The sequence below is a fragment of the Cicer arietinum genome, chromosome 4 (genome assembly GCF_000331145.2).
Source record: "Cicer arietinum cultivar CDC Frontier isolate Library 1 chromosome 4, Cicar.CDCFrontier_v2.0, whole genome shotgun sequence".
NCBI lineage: Eukaryota > Viridiplantae > Streptophyta > Magnoliopsida > Fabales > Fabaceae > Cicer > Cicer arietinum.
Genome location: NC_021163.2, coordinates 5,606,551 through 5,631,269, shown reverse-complemented (window position 1 = coordinate 5,631,269; position 24,719 = coordinate 5,606,551). Strand labels below are relative to the sequence as shown.

Genomic DNA, 24,719 nt, shown 5'->3' with positions numbered 1-24,719 from the left:
GAATCACCCTTATAGTGTTAGGCAAGTCCAACAAAATCAAGGACCCCACAATCTACTTTTACAATTTTTTTTCTCATTAAAACTAAATAACTTTTATCTACTTAAAAAGTTTTATGATCCAACATCAAAGATCATGTCTCAATTCTCATATACTAAAAACCTTTTGAATCATCAACTTAATGCTAAAAAGGAAGATAGTGTTTGTTGGGAGTGTTTTAGTTTTAAGCCACTATAACATTATTACTACTTTTTTCCTGACAAAAACATCATAAAAAAGCACACAAGACAAAAGAATTAAGTCAAAGTGGAAGAAAGAAACATTTTTCCAAAACAGTGTTTATTATGTTTATGCATATGCATTAACAGTAAGAGTTTGTAGGGTAAGAATTGGATTTTAATGTAAGAAGAGATAAGAGTGTAGGAACAGGGAAGTAAAGAAGACCTGGTACAACTACAACTGCCATGTTCAGGGGTTCCTTGGAGTAGCATTAAAGACACATTTTCAGATCTTTCTTTTCCTTACCAGCACAACCCAAATGAAAAAAATTTCATTTTTATGAAAAAAAAACAATAACTTATGGAAACAAAAAGGAAAGAAGCTTTTATAAGAGGAAAGTTGCATTGATATCTTGTGATAAACTTTTAGCTGGAAGAAAAAAAAAATGAGTTGTGGTTTTCTTACAATGATCTTTATCATTATCATCACACTCTTGATTCCTCTATCATCATCACAAAGAACTCACATTTTGAATGTTGGTGGTTTCATCAATGCAGCTAGAAGCTTCCATGTTCAAAGCTTACAAGACATGTATTTCATGAAGGAGAATAATGAACAACAAGAAAATGAAAACCAAGTTGAGAAAATCTCAGGATTAGATGAGAATGAAGTGAAACAAGGTTTTATTGTTGAAAAGTTTAGATCTTTACTTGGATTAAGAAGTTTCCACAAAAGGGTATCTTCAAATCTTGATTCTTCTGAGTTTCTCACACCATCACCTTCTCCGTCACCAAATATTGAAGCTGAATCTCCTTCTCCAGCACCTTCACCAGTAATGCATTTGCATCCTCATTTTCATCATCAAAGACATCATTTTTATTGGAAGCAAACACCTAAAAAGCTTCATCATGATGATGATAGAGGCAGGGTTAAAAGAATACTAGTAGCTGTTTTTGTGTCATTAGGAGTTGCTGCATTTTTTGGTGCTTTTGGCTTAATCTTATTCTGCAGGAAACTCACAAATCACAAAAAGAAACCAAAAAGGACAATGCCACTTTGCAACAATACAAAAGGTGGTTTTCAAAATTCATCAAACAATAATAAGGTTAGTTCAAATCAACGATTAGATCTGTTTTATCTTGAATCTTTAGGTGAAGATATTGAACAACATGGCTGTACTTTGAAAAAGACTAGTAGTGAGAATAATGGTTTAGATTATGATAATATTGTTATAAATTCTTCCACTAAGGAAATTGTGTCGGTTCATGAAGAAGTTGAATTAGTAAAACATGAAAATGAAGATAAAATTGTTGATGAAGATTGTTGTAATTCATCAGATGATGAAAGTTTTCATTCATTTGTTGATTCACAATCAAATACAAGACTTTCTAATGGTAGCCTTAGTGACACACACACTTTGTCACCTCAAGATTCATTTTCATTATTACCAAAAGACCAATTTCCTAATTCTCCTCAAAACTTAATCTCAAACACACATTCTCAACAAAAACATGAAGACCAAGAGATTGAAGAAACCTTTGACCAATGTCCAAAAACATCTTCTTCACCACCACTTCCTCCTACACCCCCTCCACCACCACCGACACCCCCCTTGCAAATGCCACTATTTTCTTTACATTCTCTAACATCATCATCTAGAGTTTCATCTCACTCTCCACTTTCATTAACATCTTCTCATACCTTATCATCTCCTATAAATTCAGAAACTTTTTCAGGATCAAATCATCAAAGTCCTGAAAAAGATTCATTTTCTCCATCTACACCTAACCAAACAAAATCTCCTCTTACCAACAAAATTCCACCACCACCATGCCCTCCTCCTCCATTTCCAAAAGGTGCCAAAACACCACCTCCTCCACCGTCTCAATTCCCTCAATTTACACCACTTGGTAAAGATGGTTCACCACTTCCAAAACTCAAACCACTTCATTGGGACAAAGTAAGAGCAGCACCAAATAGGACAATGGTTTGGGACAAACTAAGATCAAGCTCATTTGAGTAAGTTCATCTTCATAAATACTCCGTCCGGTATAAAATATAAACAAACAAATATTTGAAAAGTTAATATATTTGATCTAAATTTAGACTAGATGTTTAAAGCAGATGCATCTGTTATAAGTTTAGACCAAATATATTAATTTTTTAGATATATGTTTTTTTTTATACTTCATTGCAGAGGAATTGTTTATTTGAGTTCTTCATTTTATTTTATTATTAAAAAAATTCACTTTTTATAAGTATGTCATGAATTGTTAATCAGGTTTGATGAGGAAATGATTGAGTCACTTTTTGGGTACAATTTACAAAATTCAATGAAAAATGAGGAAAGTAAGAGTAAAACTCCATCTCCAAGCAAGCATGTACTTGAGCCAAAAAGGTTGCAGAACATAACAATACTATCAAAAGCTCTGAATGCGACAGCTGAACAAGTATGTGATGCATTAATGCAAGGTAAAATTTCTCAATTACAGTATGAAACACTTGTCACGCACATAAATAAAAGTCCCATCTACATGTGGTTAAATTATTGCTTAACATGTTCCATGGTGCAATTGTCATAAATAAATATGCTGGAAATAAAACAATTAGTCCCATACTCATGAATTTTATTTTTTATAAAGTAGTTTAGTAGTTAGATTCTCACGCTTTAAATATAGAAAAATAAAAAATCTCAAGTTTGAACCGAAGTCTCTTCATATCAATGTTTTTATAGCTATTAAAATATCAATGATTTTATATCAATAGTTAATAAAAATAATTTTAAAATGATATTTTGACTACACAAACAAATGATGTCAAATACATATAATAATACTAAGCTTTTGAGTGTATTTGTGATTTTCAAATAGCATTGTTCTAAAGTAAAATGCGAGAATGAATTTGGTTGATAGCACTATAGACGGTAGTATTAAATTGTTTTGAAAAGCAGGGAAGGGATTGTGTTTGCAACAATTAGAGGCATTGGTGAAAATGGTACCTACCAAAGAAGAAGAGGCTAAGCTATTCAATTATAAAGGTGACATCAATGAATTGGGGTCCGCCGAAAAGTTTGTGAGGGAAGTGCTTAGTGTACCATTTGCTTTTCAACGAGTTCAAACCATGCTTTTCAAAGAGACTTTTGATGATGAAGTTGTTCACCTAAAGAACTCATTTTCAATGCTAGAGGTAACCACCACACTCAAATTTAATATTTCTTCACCACATATTTCTCCTATTGCAACCAAAATTGGATTGGACCCTCATATATAAACATAACTTCTTATGTGTAATCTTAAACTTAAATCATAACAGAAAGTTACTGCAGCACTTCTGTTATCTGTTTTCTTTTGAACCAGCGTTGCTATTCTAACAATTGTGTTAATTAATGTCGTATACAAGGAGGCATGCAAGGAGCTAAGATCAAGCAGACTCTTCTTAAAACTTCTAGAAGCAGTACTCAAAACAGGAAACAGAATGAACGTTGGAACAATAAGGGGAGGTGCAAGAGCATTTAAGCTCGACGCGCTTCTCAAGCTAGCAGATGTTAAAGGAACCGATGGAAAAACCAATTTACTCCACTTTGTCGTTCAAGAAATTGTTCGTTCAGAAGGAATCAGAGTTTCAGACAGCATAATGGGAAAAATAAGCACAAAAAGCAACAACAGAAACAGAACAGAAGAAGAGAAAGAAGAAGATTACAGAAAAATGGGACTGGAATTAGTGTCTGGTCTCAGCACTGAATTATACAATGTTAAAAAGACAGCAACGATTGACTTAGATGTTCTTGCTAGTTCCGTTTCGAATCTAAAAGAAGGAATGGTTAGGCTGCAACATTTGGTGGAAAAAGAGTTGCTTGAGGATGAAGTAAGCTATAATTTTGTGGTGAATATGAAGATGTTTTTGCAATATGGTGAAGGAAATTTGAAGGAGTTGGAAGGTGATGAAGATAGAGTTTTGACACGTGTTAAGGAAATAACAGAGTATTTTCATGGTGATGTTAGTAAAGAGGATAATCCATTAAGAATATTTGTGATAGTGAGAGATTTTATGGGAATGTTGGATAATGTTTGTAAAGAGCTTAGAAGGTCTAAAACTACACGTGCACCAAACCCTCTTGCTCCTTTCAGATAGATTAGAATTTTACACTTTTTTTTTGTATTTTTTTTGTGTGTGTGTTTATAGGAATCGAAAATTTTCAAACAACTTGAGTGTAATTTTTATTGGAATATGTTGACTTTTTGTTCTTTTACTTTTATTGTATAGTGCTACTTGTAGTGGAATTGGAATGTTCTTTGCAGCTTATAAAATTGTTGTCCCAACGTGTTTTTTTTTTCTTCTCTTGCACACTTGTATTGTAAATGGAAAACAGAACCAGATAAAAAGAAATAACAGATATTTATAAATCTTGGAAAAAAACAAAGAGATTTATAAATGGACCGTCACTGCCTAGCTATCTTAAATGTGACAATTTTTAGGTTGCCTTTGTTGCAACCACCAGCACCTTTATTGTGCTGCGTTGTTGTTGTTACAAAAAGACAAATAAATTCAGGAAGAAAATGTGAATCAACAGTTACTACAGACTTTAAAAAGAGTACACACTCTCAGTAAAAATAAATAAACACTCGTTTTAATACGTGAAAGATATGCACCACGTCACAATGATCTTTAAAAGAAGATAAATTTATTTAAAATTCTTTAAATTTTACTTGATTGAATTATTTTAGTCTATAATATTAAATATTATGTAATTCTCGATTAATTTTTACATATTGTCATTATTTTTAACTATTTTTTATTAAAAAAAATATTTGTATTTGGTTGATATTTTAAAATATTATAAATAACTCTTGAGGTATTCTATTGAGATTTTCAAGATCTTTTAAAGAGGATAACAAAATCTAATAATATTTAATTGAGATTTTTTATAATTTAAAAATTGTCTTTAAGCATCTAAAAAGATATAGATTTTTACTATAATGCTTTTTAGTTAAAAATATATGTACAACTCCAATTCAACAATCTCAACAACACCTTTGAGTCTCTTTCGCCTTTGAGTCTCTTTCAACAATCTTGTTATTACTTTCCACGTTTTTGAATCTGTTACTGCACAATTAGGTTTTTATTTTTCTTTCATCCTTTACATTGCTTTCTCATCTTGACATCTTGCTGGTTCTTTTATATATTGATTCTTCGAATTTTTGTTATTCTTCGTGTATTTCTTTTATGTTGTTTTTGTTGATTTTTATTATTTTTAAATTTGTTTTTGTTGGTTCTTCGTGTATTCCTCACATTGAAATATTTTTGTTAGTTCTTCATGTTGTAATTTTTTTTTGTTGATTTAAAGTTAGTATATTTTTTGTTGAATAAAAAAATTTATTTAAATTTTTTGTTTGTCACTATAGTATTCCTCCTAATTAACATGCTTTTTATATTTTGTCTTATTTAATAAAAAAAAAATTATTTTATCTTGTTAAAAATGTGGTTATTCTGTGTTACAATTTAAATAAAAAAATTATTGTCTTATGTTATATAATTTAAGCTTTCGAATTTAGGATTTGAGATTATGTATTCCTCCTAATTAACATGCTTTTTATATTTTGTCTTATTTAATAAAAAAAAAATTATTTTATCTTGTTAAAAATGTGGTTATTCTGTGTTACAATTTAAATAAAAAAATTATTGTCTTATGTTATATAATTTAAGCTTTCGAATTTAGGATTTGAGATTATATAGTAGTAGGATTTGGAGTTTGGGGTTATTATTTTGATTTTACATAGACTTTTTTTAAGGACTAAAAGTATTAAATTTTTGCAATTTGTATTTTAAAATAGACAATATAACTGAATAAAAAAAATTATTTAAGGATTAAAATTTTAAGAATTTTTCTATAAGGGTTAAAAATAATATTTTAAAATTTTATAGGGACAAAAATATTTATTTAACTTTTAGTAAAAAAAATTGTTTAACCCTTATTATTATTATTTATTAGTAGTAGTAGTAATAATAATAATTCACCAATTAATGAATACCATGATTATGAATCCAATGTTAAGTTCAAGAGCACCCGAGGAGTACTATTATTGGTAATTTGGTAGAGACGTGAAACTATTTTCTTGTTGAAATATTTTAAAAATTGTATCAGTTTTACTTTTATTTATTTAAACTTTATAATATATTTATTATATTTTGTAATTCAATATTATAAATTCATAAAATATATCGAAATTTTGTATCACAAATCCAGATAATCTTTTAGAATTTTAATGGTAAAGAATCTTTAAAAATCTTACAATTTTTTAAAGAAAATCTACACATTACTGCAAAATCTTAAAAAAAAATTATCTCAAAACAATTTTTTAAAATTTATTTTTTAAAAATCTACACATTACTACAAAATCTTTTAAAAAAATTATCTGAAAACAATCTTTTAAAATCTACACATTGCAAAATCTAAAAAAATAAATAAAAAAATCTCAAAGCAATTTTTTAAAATCTCAATACAATGTCAAACATCATGCTTCACACTTAGAAGTTTTATTTATAGATACAAATACCTTTACTATTTACACTATGTTTAAAGTGTTTACATGTGTCTTATAAAGTTACACATGACAGTAATAATTTTCTCTACTCTTCCATTAATTGACAGAAAACTATAATTCCTTGATCACAAACCCTTAGTTAACGCAAAAATTGGAACAGATTTGGCGGGATTAGTTAAGAATCAGAACAATAGCAGAGTTTACCATTTTAATTTATGTATTGCTGCATTGCATTACTCTCATTCTCACAATTCTCCAATTATACCTTCGTTGAAAGAAATTGAACCTCAATTGTGATATTTCAGTTTATTTTCCCCAAATCATTTTTCTTCTTCTTATTCCTAATTTCATGTTTAGGGCATTTCTTCATCAACCATTACGATGGATCCCAACAGCAAATCTTCGGAACAAGTCATTTCAGAAATGGTTGAAATGGGTTTTGAGCGTTTCAAAATTCTCGAAGCCATAAAAGTAGTGGGCACATCGATTCCCAACGTTGTAGAACATATCTTCAATACTAGTAGTTGCAGTAACCCTGAACCACCCACTACCCACATCTCAAAATCATGTTCAAGTAATGGGAAAATCCTAAAAAAACGAACTTTATCATCTTCCGTTCAAGTTCCGAAGTCGAGAACAATTAACCATTATTTCCAATCCACTGATAGAGCTGCAGAGAAAAAGAAAAATGTTGTTGTTGTTGATGATGATGATGATGAAGAGGAAGAGTACAAGAAGCATTTACCTCAAATGGAATTTGATATTGATTCTGATATTACATCTGATTGGGAGCAGAGAGCTAGCACTCTATTGCAAAAGCATTTTGGTTTTTCATCGTTGAAAAGTTTTCAGAAGGAAGCTCTATCTGCCTGGTTTGCTCACAGAGACTGTCTTGTCCTGGCTGCAACTGGATCTGGTTTTGTTCTTTATCTTAATTTGTTCATGGAGTAAATACCAAAATTAGTCCTTGGAATTGTAGAACTACATCAATTTAGTCCTTCACATTAATGATATTTCAAAATGATTCCTAATATTGTAAAATTTTAATCAAATTTGTCCCTCTATTGGTATTTACGAGACTAAGATGACATTAAGTTGGTAATATCGGGAATTAATTTAAGACTAAGTTAATAATGTCATAGATGCATTTGATAACAAATTCAATTAAAGAGACAAACTTGATTAACATTTTGCAATTTCTGGGATATCTTCGGAATATTGATAATTTGGGGAATTGGCTCGATACAGTTCTATATTTTCAATGACCAACTTGAGTATTTACTTTTAGTTCATATTTGCTGTGTAGATGTTGTGCATCTATTCATAGTTACTTTTTGGCAGGGAAATCTCTGTGCTTTCAGATTCCTGCATTGCTAACTGGGAAAGTGGTGGTTGTGATTTCGCCTTTAATAAGCCTAATGCATGATCAATGCTTGAAGCTAACAAAACATGGAATCAGTGCTTGCTTTCTTGGCTCAGGGCAGCCTGATAATACTGTTGAAAATAAAGCAATGAGAGGCATGTATAGTATTGTGTATGTTTGTCCAGAGACAGTCCAAAGGTACGGTTAGGACCTTAGGAGCCTTGAAGTTTAGTCTTGTGTCTTAGAAATCTTCATTTTCTGTATTTTTGTTCTTATGTTTGGTAACTATAATACAATCCAATGTAGATTGATTCAACCTCTTCAAAAGCTTGCAGAAAGCCGTGGTATTGCTTTGTTCGCAATTGATGAGGTACACTGTGTTTCTAAATGGGGACATGATTTCCGTCCAGCTTACAGGTCTGTTTTATCTATTCTATCCATTCATTGTTTAGGTATAAGTTAGTGTGGATACAACGTCTTAATTATCATAGCTTGTGGTTTTGGTGTATATCAAAGAAACTAAGATCAATTGTTGGTTGTGTTTTTCAATTATCAGACGTGTCACTTTTATTCTTTATTTTTTGCATGTCCAAATTTCATAAGTGTATTTATCCTACTATTATAAGTATGAAATGTTTTTAAATGTCTTCTCTTGTTTCAGGCGACTGTCTGCATTGAGGGAAAACTTCACTACTAGCAAGCTAAAATCCCTGAAAATTGATATACCTATAATGGCGTTGACAGCTACAGCTACAAAGAGAGTTCGAGAAGACATTTTAAAATCGCTTTGCTTATCAAAAGATACACATGTTGTTCTCACATCATTTTTTCGACCTAATTTGCGCTTCACGGTGAGTTTGTTGATGACAATTCATATACTTTTATTTCTTGTTACTCCATAAATAATACTTCAAAATCATTGTGCTTCATACAGGTAAAGCATAGTAGAACATCATGGGCTTCTTATGAGACAGATTTTCATGAATTGATTAAAGAATATGGCGGAAATAATAAAAATGGTGGAAATAAAAAAGCTTTCACTTTAGATGATGTCTCCATTAACTCTGATGCTGGTAGAATGTCTGACACAGACAGTGTTTCTTCTTATGATGTGGACGACAACCAAGATGACTATGATGACAGCGATACTAATGTAAAGCAATCAGGAAACATCGACAATCATAAAAAAAGAAAAAAATTGACAATCGAGTTCCTGGAAAATGATGTTGATGTCTTTCAAAGTGCGGATGACTTGGATGGTACTGATCTTTCTGCCATCTCTCAGTTTATTACAAATAATATCAGTAGTAACATAAAATCTAAGATTCCTATTTTTTTTTTTTTTTGGGTACTTTTTAGTTACCTGTGGTGAATTTTGTGTACAATCTCCTCCCAAGCAATGTGAGTTATCTGATACAATTGATCCGCCTACAAGACCAGAAAAAAGACTCAAAATGCTTAAGGAGCCTTTGGACCAAGGACCAACAATCATATACGTACCAACCAGAAAAGAGACGGTGAGAATTGCAAAGTATCTTTGCAAGTTTGGTGTGAAGGCTGCTGCTTATAATGCCGGGGTATGCACTATATTTAATTTTATTCAAGCTTGTTCAGTTACATGGTTGTTTATATTTTTCATGAATTACTAGTAATATTTATCAGGATGATCATGTCTTGACAAGAGAATCTTTAATTTTAATTTCTAAAACACCATGAAGTACTAGGAAGCAGAAGAATTTAAAACTTGTTATGTTTCTTTCTGTTTTTATTTTAAACTATTCTGGCATGCTCCACTGTAGATTTCATTGAACCTAGCTCAATAGTTACCTTTGCATTATGATATAAGAAATGTTTGCTGCACATTCTCCTGCCACCATTTGATTTATAGCATTGTTAAGTGTAAAACCAATTTATGAGCTCAATTTCTTTCTCCAGCTGCCCAAGTTGCATCTAAGGAAGACTCACAAAGAGTTTCATGAAAATACTTTAGAGGTATGGATCTGGTGCTTGAACAGAATATTCTACACATTTCAGCTCAATATTTTTTGGTGCAACTTCTCTTTTTTTTTTCTTTTTTTTTTCTCCTTATGTAAATTTTAAGTAATAATTTAATACTAAAATTTCATATAGTGGATTCAGAAATTTAGGTTACATGTGTTGTGCTTGTGTTTTATCATCTTCAGGTTGTTGTTGCAACAATAGCGTTTGGAATGGGAATTGACAAATCAAATGTTAGAAAAATCATCCACTATGGTTGGCCGCAGGTCTTTTTTTTTTTTCATATACACTTTTTCCTGACATAATCAATTATAATTGAAGTTTATCTTTATTTTATTGTTCATTCCATGTTTTATACTTTCACTTCTTGAGTTGTAAGTTTTTGTTGCTTTGAAGATACCTCAAATAATTGTATATGTAATTTTATTTTATTAGAGTTTGGAAGCCTACTACCAAGAAGCTGGGCGGGCTGGTCGAGATGGGAAGTTAGCAGATTGCAGTAAGTGTAATTATTAAACTGGAGTTTAATTTTTACCACAGTGATCCAGTTTTCCTATCTTCTTCTCTTTGTTCTCTTTTGAATTTTGAACTCATGTTGCTTCTTTGATTCACATAATAAGTAGGTTGCTTATTGTTTATTTGTTTGCTACTTGTCCCCCATTTTCAACCAGTTCTATATGCAAACCTAGCGAGGAAGCCATCACTTTTGCCGAGTCGTAGAAGCGAAGATATGACAAAGCAAGCATATATCATGTTATCTGATTGTTTCAGGTTTGATATGATGAATATATCTTCTTTTACGATTTTATGTTAGTGCAGAATCTTATTGTATATGTGTGCAGATATGGAATGAATACTTCATGTTGTCGAGCAAAGACACTTGTAGAATACTTCGGAGAGGATTTCAGGCATCAGAAATGTCTCTTGTATGTAAAGTTTGGTCTCATTGCCTTGCCGTTTTATTATGTTTAACAGTTTAAGCATCAATTGAAGTGAAAAATTATTCTAAAATAGGATAAAATTGAAATCCTGTATGTAATTTTAATTCTACTAGTAGTCCGTACGAATTACCTTGTTTCATTTTCTTTTGTAATCAAAGGATTATCTTGTGGCTGTATTTACCGCTAGCGTGTTAAGTTGAGTCATTTATGAAATCATGTTAGCCTTTACATGGTAATTTTCATGATGAACCTCCTATCATGCAGATGCGATGTGTGCGTTAATGGACCACCTCAAAGGCAGAATCTAAAAGAGGAGGCCTGTATTTTACTGCAAACTATAGGGGCTCATAATGTATGTCGAATACTTTCATATTTATATTATACCAACTACACTCAATTTGTATTGCACAAGAGGAAAGAAACTGATTTGCCATGGATGCTAATTTTTCAGGCATGTAGATATTCCATGGATTCCTCATATAACGATGATATCCATTTCGATTCCAAGGATAGAAGACTAGGGCTAGGGCTTAGGCCAAGTCTTATGATGTTAGTTAGAAGTATAAGGGAGCAGGTAAACCTTGATATATTTATCAGCTCGCACCGAATCATTGTTATGGTGGATGCACTATGTTGTTACTAATTCATTTAACAAATTTTCATTGCTTCCATATGCAGTTTCAAAAGTTTTTAACCACTGATATATTGTGGTGGAGAGGCCTTGCTCGAATTTTGGAAGCTAAAGGATATATCAGGGAAGGTGATAACAAGGTATATTTGCTTTAACTTGAAATAACCTATCTTGTTGATAAATGTCATTGTTGAAAGTGTTGGGTTTGTTGCATCTGAAAATTAAGAAATTACATACGCAGCCTTGTTCGATGCACATTGGTAATTCAACTGCAATCTGACATCAAAATTTCCACTGTACAATTGCAGACCAATGTTCAAATAAAATACCCAGAACTAACAGAACTGGGTTTGGAATTTGTGAAGTCCATGAGTGAGCAAACTTTCTATGTTTACCCTGAGGCAGATATGTTGCTTGAAACAAAAACTGACAAACCATTTTCCTCATTCTCAGAATGGGGAAAAGGTTGGGCTGATCCTGAGATCCGACGCCAGCGCCTAGAAAGCAATAGAAGTCCAACGATGCGACGGAGCACTAGAAAGCAAAGAAAGAGTAAAGGTAAAAAAGTGAAACGTGATTTGAGGACTTCTCGAGGTAGACTAGCAGCAAAACTCTCGAAACATAAGTGACATGCAACACTTTTTCTACTTTTTTTAAATTATTTGCGATCCCCACCTTGGGTTGTAACTAATCAACAAGCCCTCTTGTCCTGGTGTTTGGATCCCTTACAGTTGCTGCACAATACAATAAATGTAGAGGATCCAGGTCCCTTGTGTTGTCTTTTGATATGGCGGGTTATGTTTGTATTATGTAAATATGATTTTTTCATTTAATGACATTGCATCTTAATCAAAAGAATGATACTTGATGGTAGAAAAACCATTGAATGGCAGCTAGATTTTGCTTCTATGTCGAGCTTGAATTTTAAATTTCTACTCTTGTAGAAGTAAAACTTTTATGAATTCACATTGAATAGGAAGGGAGGGGCACTTAGATATGTATTTTGCCCCTAAAAAAAGGAGAAAAGGAAAAGATAATTAATTCAAGTTCAAGAAATGTAGTAACCCCAAACCAAAGCAAAGTATAAGAATCTCCATTGTTTTACTCATATATATCCATGAGGCATAAACATAATGTGTCATGGACATTGGCAAAATCGTTTTCGCAATAATAGGCTTCTCTACTTCGTTTATATTTTGCGTGCCGAACGTCAAGAGATGGCATACGAAACAAGTGAGTTTGGAAAAACTAAAAATCATTAGGGAGGCTTTGGAAGAAGCAGAAGAAAGAGTGGTGAGATACCAAGAAAGACATGATAGAATATTGAGTCAGATAAATGCGTCTTACTTGACAAATACAGAGGTTGTTGAGGCGTTGGCAGGTGCTCGACAAAACATGAACCAGACATTGGACTTTGCTGTTAATTTGAGGTCAATTCAGTTTAAAACCATCAGCTCTTTTCCAGATGGAATAGATATTGTCTAGGTTGCAACCAATACACAGAGCTTCCACTTTGTCCCCCCAAGAGGTGCTTCAATTGCCATTAATTTTTCAATGTTTGGTTTAGATCATTTGTACAGTAATGTTCATAGTAGATTTTATTGTTTTTCTTCCTACTAACATTTCATGATAGACATATCACGTAAAGAATAAAGATACGTATCCATTAAACTCCTATGGCAGCCATAGCTCCAAGATTTTCAGTCTATTTTCTATTATTTTGTGATTGTTTGAGATAAACTGTAAAATAATTGATTTTATCTACGAGTTAGTTTTTGAAAGAGGTTAAAAATATCTTACAAAATGAGTATTTGAGAGGGAAAATTCTAAGAATTAATAGTTTTTGGAAAGAGGCTAAAAATATCTTACAACATGTGTTTGAGAGGGAAAATTCTAAGAATTAAAAGCCCGTTTTCTCTTGGAACGAAAAAAAGCCCGTTTACTGAGGAATAAATGTTTAAGTGAAAAATGTTTTATTTTAATTTAAAAAACACTTGTTAAGAAGATTTTTATGATTCAAAAGTTAATTTTAAAAAATAGGTAAGCAGTTTGAATATTTTTCTTAAAAACTACACATAAATTCACAGCTGTTTTTTTCCAATCAAAATCGAACGGCGATCAAAGTCTCTCCGACTGAAAAATTAAATGCAGCGAATCCAAATTTGTGGCCCTTATGGATTTGACTAAAGGAGAATTATTATTTTTTTTTATAATCAAAATTATGTTAATGAAAATACAAAAGATATTGCAACTCATTACATTAAAAGGCAACAAGTCCAAACTCAACATCGTAAGAGATACTCGTGATCTATGAACGGTTGCATGTTTTCGATTTTGCATCGAATCATGTGCTAGAAAGTTAAAAAAAAGCACCCAACACTTAGAACGCACATGAATAGAGGAAGAGGGATTATTTCAAATTTTAATGTGATTATTTTTTAAGGGGAGAAACGGAAGGGAGCCAAATCCCCCTAAACTAATTTTAGCTCCCGTCCAAAAGTGAGGAATTTAGAGGGAAGAAAATACTTGTTTAAATTTAGACTTCAATGCTCTATAAGTGAAAAATGTAATTTTACAATTTTCCTCCAATAAAATCCGCAAAGAAATAGTTCTGGGGCTCATTATGACAAATTAACTATCTCATATTTGAAATTTAATACAGGCCATCACAACAATCAATGAGTAAAAATCCACTGCAAGCGAAAACATTAAGCATTACTGAAAATAGTTAGCATAACAAGAAAACCAGAATCCGGAGTCCCGACACAATTATTTTCACAGAGTATAATCTGGAGCCAAAAATTTCAATTGACAACGCCGAGTTTAAATATATACACCGCAACAGAGAAGATTGAATGACATTAGTGGCTTTGCATAAATTCTATTTACAACTTGGTGTTATTATAAATAACAAGGTAAATAGAAATTCAAATAGTATTCACAGCAAGTGCCAACGAAGATATATACAGAATGATGCACTCATACTAGAATGTCTCTTCTGGTTTTAGGAAATTGTAATATTCAAGTTGTGTCATCTCCCCACCGGTTGCAGAATCAAACTGACATCGATAGAAGCTGAATAGCAATTCAACAAAAAAAATTGCATTAGATGTTTTACTTCACAGGACAAAATACCAAGTGATAGACTATGATGATAAATCCATATAGTAAAAGTTGATCGTTTGAAATTCAACTCCCATTTTATATATTTGTTTTTAAGGTATAATGTTCCAAACCTGGCATTCTTTTATAAATTGAATTACAAAATATAAGCATACATAAACAATAGTAAATTAAAATCATGCATCTAGTTGTTTGGTCATCGGTGCTAATATTGAAGAAGCATTTGAACCTTAAACCGTAAAAGAAAAAAGAAGCATAATTCATTATATTCACAATTCATTTTATGACTCTATAAATCAATCTGATTTTGTTGTTGTTGAGATAAGACTACCATTGGCACAAACATAAAATGATGCTATCAGCCTCTGAATTTTAGAGGGTAATGTATAGGTATAAGTAAATTTTAAAAGTTCAGTTTTCAAATCATACTTCTACCATGCTAGTCCTATCTGAATATTTATAATATCTCTAAGCAATACCCGGAAAAAAGAAACAAAAAAACAAAAAACTAAAAGCAATGAAGGACTCAAAGTGGCACAGATATGATCCATTACGGAAATACCTGCCATCCATGCCAAGTATCACAATTGTATTTTTCTGATGGCCAAAGGCAACAATATATTGAACAGCCTCTTGCAAGCGAAATTGAGCCACAGACCACTCTGAGCTAAAATACTTAGGTAAGACACCTACAAAACAGACAGAATTAAGACAAATGTGAGCAACAACTTGTTCTATAAAAAATCTAAATTTCTAGACCCAAACAAAACCTTGTACTGCTACAGCAACAAATGTTATTTCGGTTGTTCTATAGTTACTGAACAAAAACCTAATTTCCTACATGAAAACTGATGAATGAATAACTCACTGGACAAATGCACAGACCTTTGAAAAAAGAAAGAGACGAAGCCGCTGCTGTGCTAGTAGGACTAGACTCAGATGTAGTATGCGATCTGTCATGTCCCAACAATCCCGAATCAACCTTCAGGTTGAAGACATGAACGGTTCCCTTGTCACTCGAGACAGCTAACCACTGTGCAGTGGAAGAGAAGGCAAGACTGTATATCTCAGCTCTGTCAGCACCTCTCCGTACCTGAAATCATCATTCAAATTCAAACTTTCAAAACAACTGAATTCATCACAACAACAAAACCTAACCTACATTTCAAGACAATCAATCACCAAATGGACCTCAACCAAAATTCCTAGCAATATTTCAAATCTTAGCAAGAGAATTGCTTCAATGAAGGGCGAATTGTTTGGGAGAGCCCGAAAACCTGCCCTGGTTGGAACAATCCTTGATCGACTTAACCTAACTCACAGACAAACCCTAGATTATCAAGAAGAGTTACACTCATTCAATAACATCGTGTGAGATAAATATTTTTCAAAACCAACTGTTACTATCATATAGATCATATCTACCAATTTTGACATTAATTCATAATCTCTTCTCATGCCATCAAAATATGTAAGGATGTATACACAGTTGACGTTAATCTTAACACATCAAGATGACATGAAATTTTTATAGATTAATGTCAAAATTTAAAGATATGATCTATATAATAGTAAATTTCAATCCAATTGTTGATTTTGAAAAATATTTATATGTTACATGTTATTCAATGAGTGTAACTGTGTAATTCTTCAGATGCAATTTGATCCCTCCTCTTATTATCTATATATATATAACAAAAGAATATGAAAACGCAAAAAGTGGAATCAACCTCTTGGAGCAAGGAACCATCCAAGGTATTGAAAACTCTCATGAGAGTCCCCTTGGAGCTTGCAGTAGCAAGTAAACGTCCATCTTGGGTTAAAGCGAAGCAAGCGATTCTGGAATCATGTGCCATGATGAACTTGGTTCTCTTAGAGGCATAATGTTCAACCCTAACCTGACCCTTCTGCAACCCAGGACACGCCAACACCATAGTTCCCGAAACATGTGAAACCTCACAAAGACCCTTAGGGTTCACAATGGTCTCAATTTGGTGAAGAACCTTAAGATCAGCGAAATTGTAAACGAAAATCTTATGTGCCAAAACAACCACAATTCGGTCCCTTCGAAGGCGAACACCTTTCACCTCCGACCGAAACGAAAGCTCTCCGATGCACCGAGACTGGTGATCATCCCATATCATCACCTTGTTCGCAGGATACCGAGGGTCTGATCCACCGCCGACGAAAGCGAGAATATTGCATCGGAATAGCATGTGGACCAAACCGATTCCGCCGCCGGGACCGAATTCCCGGCGGAAAATCTCGCGGAAGGGATCGCAGTTGTAGATGCGGAAGCCGAGATCGGTGCCGGTAGCGAAGCAACCAGAGTCTTGGTTGAAGGAAAGGTGGAGGACGGTGGGTATGGAATTGGAGGATGTATTGGGGGAAGTGGAAATTGGGGAGGAGGAGGGTGGTTCTTCGGAATCGAGAGGCATTAGGGTTTGAGAGGTTTGAGACATTTAGAATTGGGATTGGGAATTAGGGTTGCAGAAAGTATTGGATTGAATGAAAATCGGGGAAGAAGAGAAAGAGGTAGTATCTAATTCTAATCTCCCAGATGATGTGGGTTGGGTTGGGGTTGCTTTTACTTGTTCTTCAAGGGACGTGTCAACTTAAGAACACTTAACAACTAGTTATATATATTTTTTTAAATACACCTGCCGTCTAATAATTCAATCCTTCATTTTTATGCTGAATTAATTTTTTATTTCATTCTTTATATTTTTAATTGTCATTAATATTATCATTTTATAGAAAATTATAAATTTACTATTATTTATAAATAAAATTCAAAAATTAATTATTAATTTTCAATCAAATTTAGATTTTTATTAAATTCATAGTTTATATTTTTAAATAAATTCATATTTTTATCTTCAATAACAACAATAACATTAAATTTTTCATCAAAATAAAGAACTTAAATTTTGATATTTAGGTTAGAGATTTGATTGGAACAATGATAGAAAGATTAATATATTGTCTTAATGATTTATGAATAAATCTTAACGTGTGACTTCTTTATTTGATATTATTTTTAGAGATAAAGATACAGTTAAAAAATTATGTTATAGATTTAATGAATATATTAAATTTTTTTTTTAAATTGATAATAAATTTTATGAATATAAATGTTAATAATTTTATGAGTTTCTGTAAATAAAAAAATAACTTTTTAAGAGATAAAAATTGAATCGTTAAATAACTAAATTTTGTTTTACCTTTATAAATCTTATCTAATAAAAAACAAAAGAGACTAGAATAGATTGCATGGGATTTTAAATTCGATTTTCCACTAAATGATCAATAATGTACAGTTTCAATCACTTTTTACTAATCTAATTGGTATTACAAATCTAATTGTTTGATTGTATTTATATCATTGCAATTATTTGACATTTATTGAGCTACATCAAAAACGTTTTACCCGCTTTATTAAATTAAATTATGCTAATCTTGATATATTTCAATCACTCTGTAAATTAATGTTATATTTACATAAAAGATTTATAGATTAACTTTTATGCAAAATGATTTAATTTTTTTATATATATATATGCATCCCTTCAAATCATTAGATTAATTCTTACACTATCTTTACAAAAATCTAAAAGGAGTATTTTGATATGATAGATATGTAAAAGAAAAATTAAAATGCGCTCGAATAAAATTTCTATTTATATATGTGTAATGTCTGAATGTTGAATATGCAAGTCCGTCGTTGAAATTGTAAGCGTCCATCAAATTAATTCTTGAATTTTTAAAATTGATAAATACAGTTTTGATATTAAAAAATATAAATTAAAATATTCAATGAATAAACTTTTATCGTTAGATATTTTGATATGACAATGTAATTGAATATGTGGTTTATCTACGTTGATCCCACAACAACGTCATCTTCTCAAAGACAAATTTGTTGATGAAACTTTGTCATCTCATAGATAAATTTTTTATTGATTGTAATTGGATATCGACTAATTATGGACAAATTAGTCCATAAAATATTTAAATTTTACAGGAAAATTAATCTGTGTTGTGTTGACATTGATATTAAATTAATGTAGATGAATCAAATATTCAATTAATATGTCACATCATAATCTTTAACGATAAAAAATTTTATACAAAAATTATTTTAATTAATATTTTACAATGTCATAAATGTATTTATCAATTCACAAAATTTATAGATCAATTTAACATGTTTATAATTTTATGGACCAATTTACCTATTTACATAGTCAACGAGAAATAAAAATAACATGCCAATAATGCATAGATGATTTGAAGAGTTACACATTTCAACGAGGACTTGCTCTCTTCATTCCAAATGTTTCAGTTCATTTCAAAAACTAAACGTTGAAATTGAAGGTCTACTTTAATTTCATGTTTAGCTATATGCCCTATGTTGCTTATTATAAACACATTCCATTAAAGTTCACGAATATTAAGAAGTCTGATGATAAATTTGTCTTATATATAGAGAGAAATAGTACTACTTTTTACATATTTATCTTTATAATTATTGATATTATAAGAGGAAAAAAAAAACTTACTTATTTCAATAACAAATTAAAATGATGAATTTTTGTATAATAATTATTAATGTATGTTATATTTTATAAATAAAAAGTATAATGTTAAAGAATTCTTATAATTAGGATGGAAATGAATAGTTATGTAAATTACTTTTAGTTTAAGAAAGAAGGGAGCAAACAAGGACAGCAACAAAGTAAAGAAGGGAGCAAACAAGGACAACAACAAAGTTGGTGACTTAAATAGATCATATTCATGTTTTGAAACTATTCAAGGTTTTCCCATCAATGTTTTTAAAGGATGTACAAATTTTTTAGGAGTAGATGTCTTATATAGCGTTAGATAGAATAAATTGTAAATTTAAACTCTTTAATTCACCGTCTCAACTGTAATGACGAGGAATTTAATGAATTTTTACCTTTAAATATTGTTAATTTTTTTGTGATTTTAAGTCCTAGTCCACAATAAATCATATGTTGTACTAGTCTACCGAAACACTCGTCTCCAATTTAATCTTTGGAAGAAATGAAATAAAAATAGTCCTTAAAATAAATTGTAACAATTCAATCCTCTTGCCTTCCTAAAAAAAATAGTTTTATGTTGACTTGCGGCATGGACTCATCACTAGCGAAAAATCGGTAGTGTGGTCGTTGCAAGAGAAAAAGCTCACAAATGATTTATTTTGGATCGTGATTCGTGAAAGGGGGCATAAATAACTAGCTTCATCAAACAACAGCAAACAAAGATAACAAAGGGAAGCACACACCAGATAATTGGTGAATGAAAAAAACTAGTGGAATCAATCAAAAAATGAAATAAGTACGTTCAAATTAATAATTGCACAAGATGCAGGAACGAAGGAGATGCAAGCACGAAGCAAAAAATCGTCAGAAACCTTCAGAGCAATCGCAAGAACTCGCAAAATCGCATGAACGAAGCAATAACCCCATCAATGGAATTGAAGAATGGCAGTTGTTGTTATGGTTTTTGGGAATTTGAGACCTTCATTGTTTTGTTACGAATCACATTGAATTTTTGACAGAGAAACACAAAGGACCAAATTCTCACTTTTCCTAAATGCTTTACATGTTGGCATTGGTTTACTGAGTTAACAACTATCATGCCACATAGAGTACATAATTGTACAAGTCAACATAACAAAGCCAATTTTAGAAAGAGATTGAAATTATCCTAGATTATTTATTTAGGGATTAAATATTTTTATTCTATGCAAGAACAACATTGAACTCATTTTTTTAGTAAAAAAAAAATTGAACTCATTTTTTCTCATAGGTCATAGCTGGTCACATAGCATGCTGCACTTTCAAATGAGCGAAGGAAAAAATATCTCAATTTATGTGATTTAAAATAATAAACATTGAAAAGAACTGTAAATTATTGAGAAATCGGAAGGATATTTTATCGGGTCCAAAGGATTAAACCCATCATTGGATGAAGAATGAATATCTGAATAAAACTATTATGTAGATCAAATAAATCATGGATTCATTTTGAATCGAATACAAAAAAAATGGGGGGAACAATAACCGCAGTGTCCTGGACTAACAACCATGTGAAGCTACACAGCTAAAATTACAGAATGTGCAATATGTATTACTGCAAGAACCCCCAGGAGGTTTCATTTGGCAAAACAGCATCTAAATTTTATTCCCTTGACTAAAAAAAATAACTCAATCAAAGCAAAACAATACAAAAATTGTATGGATATAAAATTGGCTAAGGAAGCCTAATATAGCATTGTCATCCACTTAGGCTAAATCAAGCTTCACTCGTCATCTGCTTCCTGGCTAGAGGGAGTACCGGCAAGCCAACCCCATACACGTGAACCTTGCCTTTGGTTTGTATTTAAGGTGGCCTGCTGCTCAGATGCAGCTTTTTGCCGCTGAAGGAGTTCAAGCTCCTTCTGTAAAGTCCCAAATGTTTGGAGTTTCTGTCCTAATTCAGCAACCTCCACCTGTAATCCAAAATACCTTCTTCGGTCAAATAGATTCTAATTCTTTCCCAAAGTAAAAAAGTACAAGCACCAAACTTCTAAACCAGCCAACAGACCATAACAAAGACTGATCTTCTTAGAATGATATTTAATTTAAACTTTCAGGCATACATGCTTTCACCAAGTTACACCCCATACCACTGTAATTTGTATTTTGTGTTTAGAAGATATAAAATAAGTATATTTTTGAAAGAATGGAAAATTAGCAGTTATGTATAATTTCAAAACCACATCATTATTAAGCTATTAATTTAAGTGAATTAAGTTTTGTGATTTCATCATGGCCTTTTTCTACAACAATACATATTTTGAGTTCAGTTTAAGTCAACTGGAGAGATCAGCACAGACATATTAGACATAGTCCATTCTCACTCTTCAATCCCAGACAGTGTGGCTGTCAGAAGCAATAATGCTTACCTCAAGTTTGAAACACCTTGATTGCTCAGTAGCAAGCTGACCTCGTATTAATTGGAGCTCCTGCAATATCAATTCGATAAAAGTGAGGGGTGAGGACATCTTGATAGCATTGTAGAACAGTGAACAATGTTTAAGTTTTGTATGTATAGAAATACTTTCTTTCCACCATAAACCCCATTCAGAATTTTGCAAGCCCTCTCTTAGCAATACATTGAATAAGGGAGTTGTCATAGCATGGTGAAATTATTTTATTTTAACAGTATCATTAAATAACAATATACCCACGCATTTTGTGCTGATAACATAATACCCCAGTTGAATTGCTTCCAAAACGACAAAGGAACGATTAAAGTAGTTACCTTGCTAAGGTCAGAGTTACGAGTTTCGGCTTCTGCTAGTTCTTGTTTTAGTTGAAGAGTGTTTAACTTCTCCTTGCTGAGTGATGATTCCAATTCATCTTTCTCAGCCTTCAGGACAGCAATTGGATCGCCTTTCAATTTCTGTAAGTACCCAATAATCAAAATGTGAAATTGGTGTCTGGCAGGAACTGAAGTAAAAAATGCACCAAATGCAGATGTGATCTATGCCTATAATTTGAATGCTCCAGACAGAAATTAAAATTCTGGAGGACTGGAATAGGAATCAAGTATCTACAAAAGCGTGTGCAATGTATTTATGTATCTGTGCGGCTTGGAGTTTAGTATGAACTTCCAAACAATCATTCATTTATTATTTTAGTAGTCCTAAGATCAGTAATAAGTGAAATATCATTAACTGCCCCAATAATATTAGCCAGATGTCACAAGATTAAAAAAAAAAAATTAGCCAGATGTGATAGTCTTTGCTGGTTTAAGTGAAAAAGTGCATGCTTTGCAATAATACATACTGTTGAATCAGAATTGTCCACGACAAGTTCCTTAACTTTCCCTTCGTGGCGTGCTTCAAATTCAGACTCCACATCTTGGATAGCATTTGTGCCATTTGGCAAAGCAGAAACACTGTCTCGTAAAGGATTTCCAATCATTTCTGACTTTAAGGTTGATTTGTGGCCTAGTTTAAGGACATAGACCTGAATGCAACAAACTACATCAGGAGAGGGCGAAAAGGCAAAAGAAAGCAGAAAAGGCCAATGAGTTTTAGATAATTGTCACCTCATTGTTGTAACGTCCATTATAGCCTCCAAATGATACAAGTAAGTCTTCACCATCACACGAGCTTACAACCAAACTCAAGCCCTACAGTGAAAAACATTTCAATATCTTGAGCAGATGACATTAGAAAACTATGTGAAATTTCTGGTATCTTCCCAAGTTGACAGCATGAAGTTAACCAGGATCAGTACTCTAGTTGTAATTTAACAAGAGCTCAACATTTATAACTCTCTAGGAGACTACGATTAAAGCTCCCAGCAAAAAAGTACCTCGCTAGCAACAGGAACACGCCCTTGAACAGAAGTTACCACTGACCAAGTAAACGTAGACATATTCAATACAACAGTCTCCGAGGCCCCTGCAGAATAGCATGGAATGTAACTTGAAGCAAAGCATGTATAACAATAGAAAGGCAGCATCAGAATGTCCTATAAAGTCTAATATAAAATCATTAATAAATTTGCAACAAACTAGATAATGAAGCCATTGAGATATGTAACAGTTACACCAGAAGTTACTGGTATCTTTATTAGAAGCTATACTGATATGTAGCAGAGCTTCGAGGGTCAGCACCTCCTAATGCTAAAAGGCCTCAAATCTATTCAAATGACTAGATATCCTTCATTCACACTCCTCTTTCTAATTTATAGGCAACATACCTTATTTTTCCTAAATTAACCAACTGACTAACTGACAAAATAAGGTTTATCTATCAATACTCCTCCCCTAAACATTCACCTTGTCCTAAGATGAAGAACTATGTAAAATGAACTAAAGTGAAGCCTTCCAAGAATGCGTACAATACTGCAGCTACTACCATTTTAATCATCTCCATTTCGACCCCATTGATGAAAGACTAAAGACTTGATCACATTTGAACCATTGCAATAGCCTTTAAAGACATTATTTTGAAACTTTGTTAACTTGTTAATTTTTTTTTTTAGCATTTGAATAGAGCCTTTGCAGCCATTGCTCTAAACTGAACCATGAATGACTCAGTTTTATTTGTTTACCATTTAGAAGTTTGGGCCAAACCTGACAGAAAGAGTATGCATAATACATGGTATAGAGCTGAGAAATAAACTAATAAAGTTAGGTTCTTAAACACATCCAAAGATGTGTGCGTGCGAGTTTGAAAGCCGAAACCACCTAATTAACTTTGCAGCACCAGAAGACTAGTTTCATTAAGTTAGTTTCACAGCTAAGAGAGTCTACCTGTCAGTTCCAATATTTTTTTAAAAAAAGGTTTATGAAACAATGAATAATTTTGTGCAGGAAAATTAAAATGAAATATTTTGAATTTAAGCAAACAGGTGGTGAAAAGCCATACCACTCTTATTGTCACCCCCACCAACAATGAACCAGTTCTCCCCAACTGTCACACCGGCATGTCCAGCACGCGGTGATGGGATTTTACCCAGTTGTGATGGTTGAGACCATTCCATCTGCATAGTGCATATAGATGATTATTAAATGGTGATTTTTCGGGTGCACAGTCAAATAGAAGAAGTAAAGGTCTTACAGTTTGCATGTCGAGAAGATGTAAATCATTATAGCAAGTTGCATGTGAACCCCCACCAAAGATAAGTAAGTATCGCTCCAGATGTGCAGCAGCAGCGTGATCAGACCTCGGAGAAGGAGACTCCCCACTGCCAATTGAGACTTTGTTCAGCATCAAACATTAACATGTTTCCTTTCAACATTTTCTCTCTCTTTCTCTTTCTCTCTATATATACGGGAATAGGAAAACCAGTAGCATATTCACTCTATCCCACCCCCC

At 32.2% G+C, this 24,719-nt stretch overlaps 3 protein-coding genes and 1 pseudogene across 3 annotated transcripts; 2 read left to right on the top strand and 2 right to left on the bottom strand.

The window, feature by feature from the left end:
- The first annotated feature begins 268 nt into the window (after positions 1 to 268).
- On the top strand, positions 269 to 4,550 carry LOC101498259 (formin-like protein 11). The gene is made up of 4 exons (XM_004495655.4): positions 269 to 2,236; positions 2,499 to 2,689; positions 3,168 to 3,403; positions 3,617 to 4,550. Exons 1-4 carry the CDS (start codon positions 663 to 665, stop codon positions 4,346 to 4,348), a joined length of 2,733 nt encoding a protein of 910 aa, XP_004495712.1. The 5' UTR covers positions 269 to 662; the 3' UTR covers positions 4,349 to 4,550.
- A 2,298-nt stretch (positions 4,551 to 6,848) lies between these two features.
- Positions 6,849 to 12,599, top strand: LOC101498592 (ATP-dependent DNA helicase Q-like SIM). Its single transcript, XM_004495656.4, has 15 exons — positions 6,849 to 7,675; positions 8,101 to 8,320; positions 8,429 to 8,539; positions 8,784 to 8,973; positions 9,057 to 9,381; positions 9,482 to 9,699; positions 10,058 to 10,114; positions 10,306 to 10,386; positions 10,556 to 10,619; positions 10,792 to 10,891; positions 10,963 to 11,046; positions 11,326 to 11,413; positions 11,513 to 11,635; positions 11,740 to 11,832; positions 12,001 to 12,599. The coding sequence occupies exons 1-15, from the start codon at positions 7,141 to 7,143 to the stop codon at positions 12,319 to 12,321; spliced, it is 2,610 nt and encodes an 869-aa protein (XP_004495713.1). The 5' UTR covers positions 6,849 to 7,140; the 3' UTR covers positions 12,322 to 12,599.
- Positions 12,600 to 14,461: 1,862 nt separating this feature from the next.
- Positions 14,462 to 17,429, bottom strand: LOC101498924 (autophagy-related protein 18a). The gene is made up of 4 exons (XM_004495657.4): positions 16,546 to 17,429; positions 15,701 to 15,908; positions 15,378 to 15,504; positions 14,462 to 14,767 (listed from the first exon to the last, which is right to left on the bottom strand). The coding sequence occupies exons 1-4, from the start codon at positions 17,275 to 17,277 to the stop codon at positions 14,677 to 14,679; spliced, it is 1,158 nt and encodes a 385-aa protein (XP_004495714.1). The 5' UTR covers positions 17,278 to 17,429; the 3' UTR covers positions 14,462 to 14,676.
- A 3,388-nt stretch (positions 17,430 to 20,817) lies between these two features.
- The window catches only part of LOC101499249 (acyl-CoA-binding domain-containing protein 4-like), an 8,202-nt pseudogene continuing 4,300 nt past the window's right edge, over positions 20,818 to 24,719 (bottom strand).

Bases quoted from the DNA above. Each gene is read 5' to 3' on its own strand.
- LOC101498924 (XM_004495657.4), bottom strand. From the start codon at position 17,277: ATGTCTCAAACCTCTCAAACCCTAATGCCTCTCGATTCCGAAGAACCA. The intron at 15,909-16,545 runs GTTGATTCCACT...TGATGATTTCAG, and splicing joins ATGGTTCCTTGCTCCAAGAG to GTACGGAGAGGTGCTGACAG. The intron at 14,768-15,377 runs GTATTTCCGTAA...ATTGCTATTCAG, and splicing joins ATACTTGGCATGGATGGCAG to CTTCTATCGATGTCAGTTTG.
- LOC101498259 (XM_004495655.4), top strand. From the start codon at position 663: ATGAGTTGTGGTTTTCTTACAATGATCTTTATCATTATCATCACACTC. The intron at 2,237-2,498 runs GTAAGTTCATCT...ATTGTTAATCAG, and splicing joins CTAAGATCAAGCTCATTTGA to GTTTGATGAGGAAATGATTG. The intron at 2,690-3,167 runs GTAAAATTTCTC...TTTGAAAAGCAG, and splicing joins ATGTGATGCATTAATGCAAG to GGAAGGGATTGTGTTTGCAA.
- LOC101498592 (XM_004495656.4), top strand. From the start codon at position 7,141: ATGGATCCCAACAGCAAATCTTCGGAACAAGTCATTTCAGAAATGGTT. The intron at 8,974-9,056 runs GTGAGTTTGTTG...TGCTTCATACAG, and splicing joins GACCTAATTTGCGCTTCACG to GTAAAGCATAGTAGAACATC. The intron at 11,047-11,325 runs GTATGTAAAGTT...CCTATCATGCAG, and splicing joins AGGCATCAGAAATGTCTCTT to ATGCGATGTGTGCGTTAATG.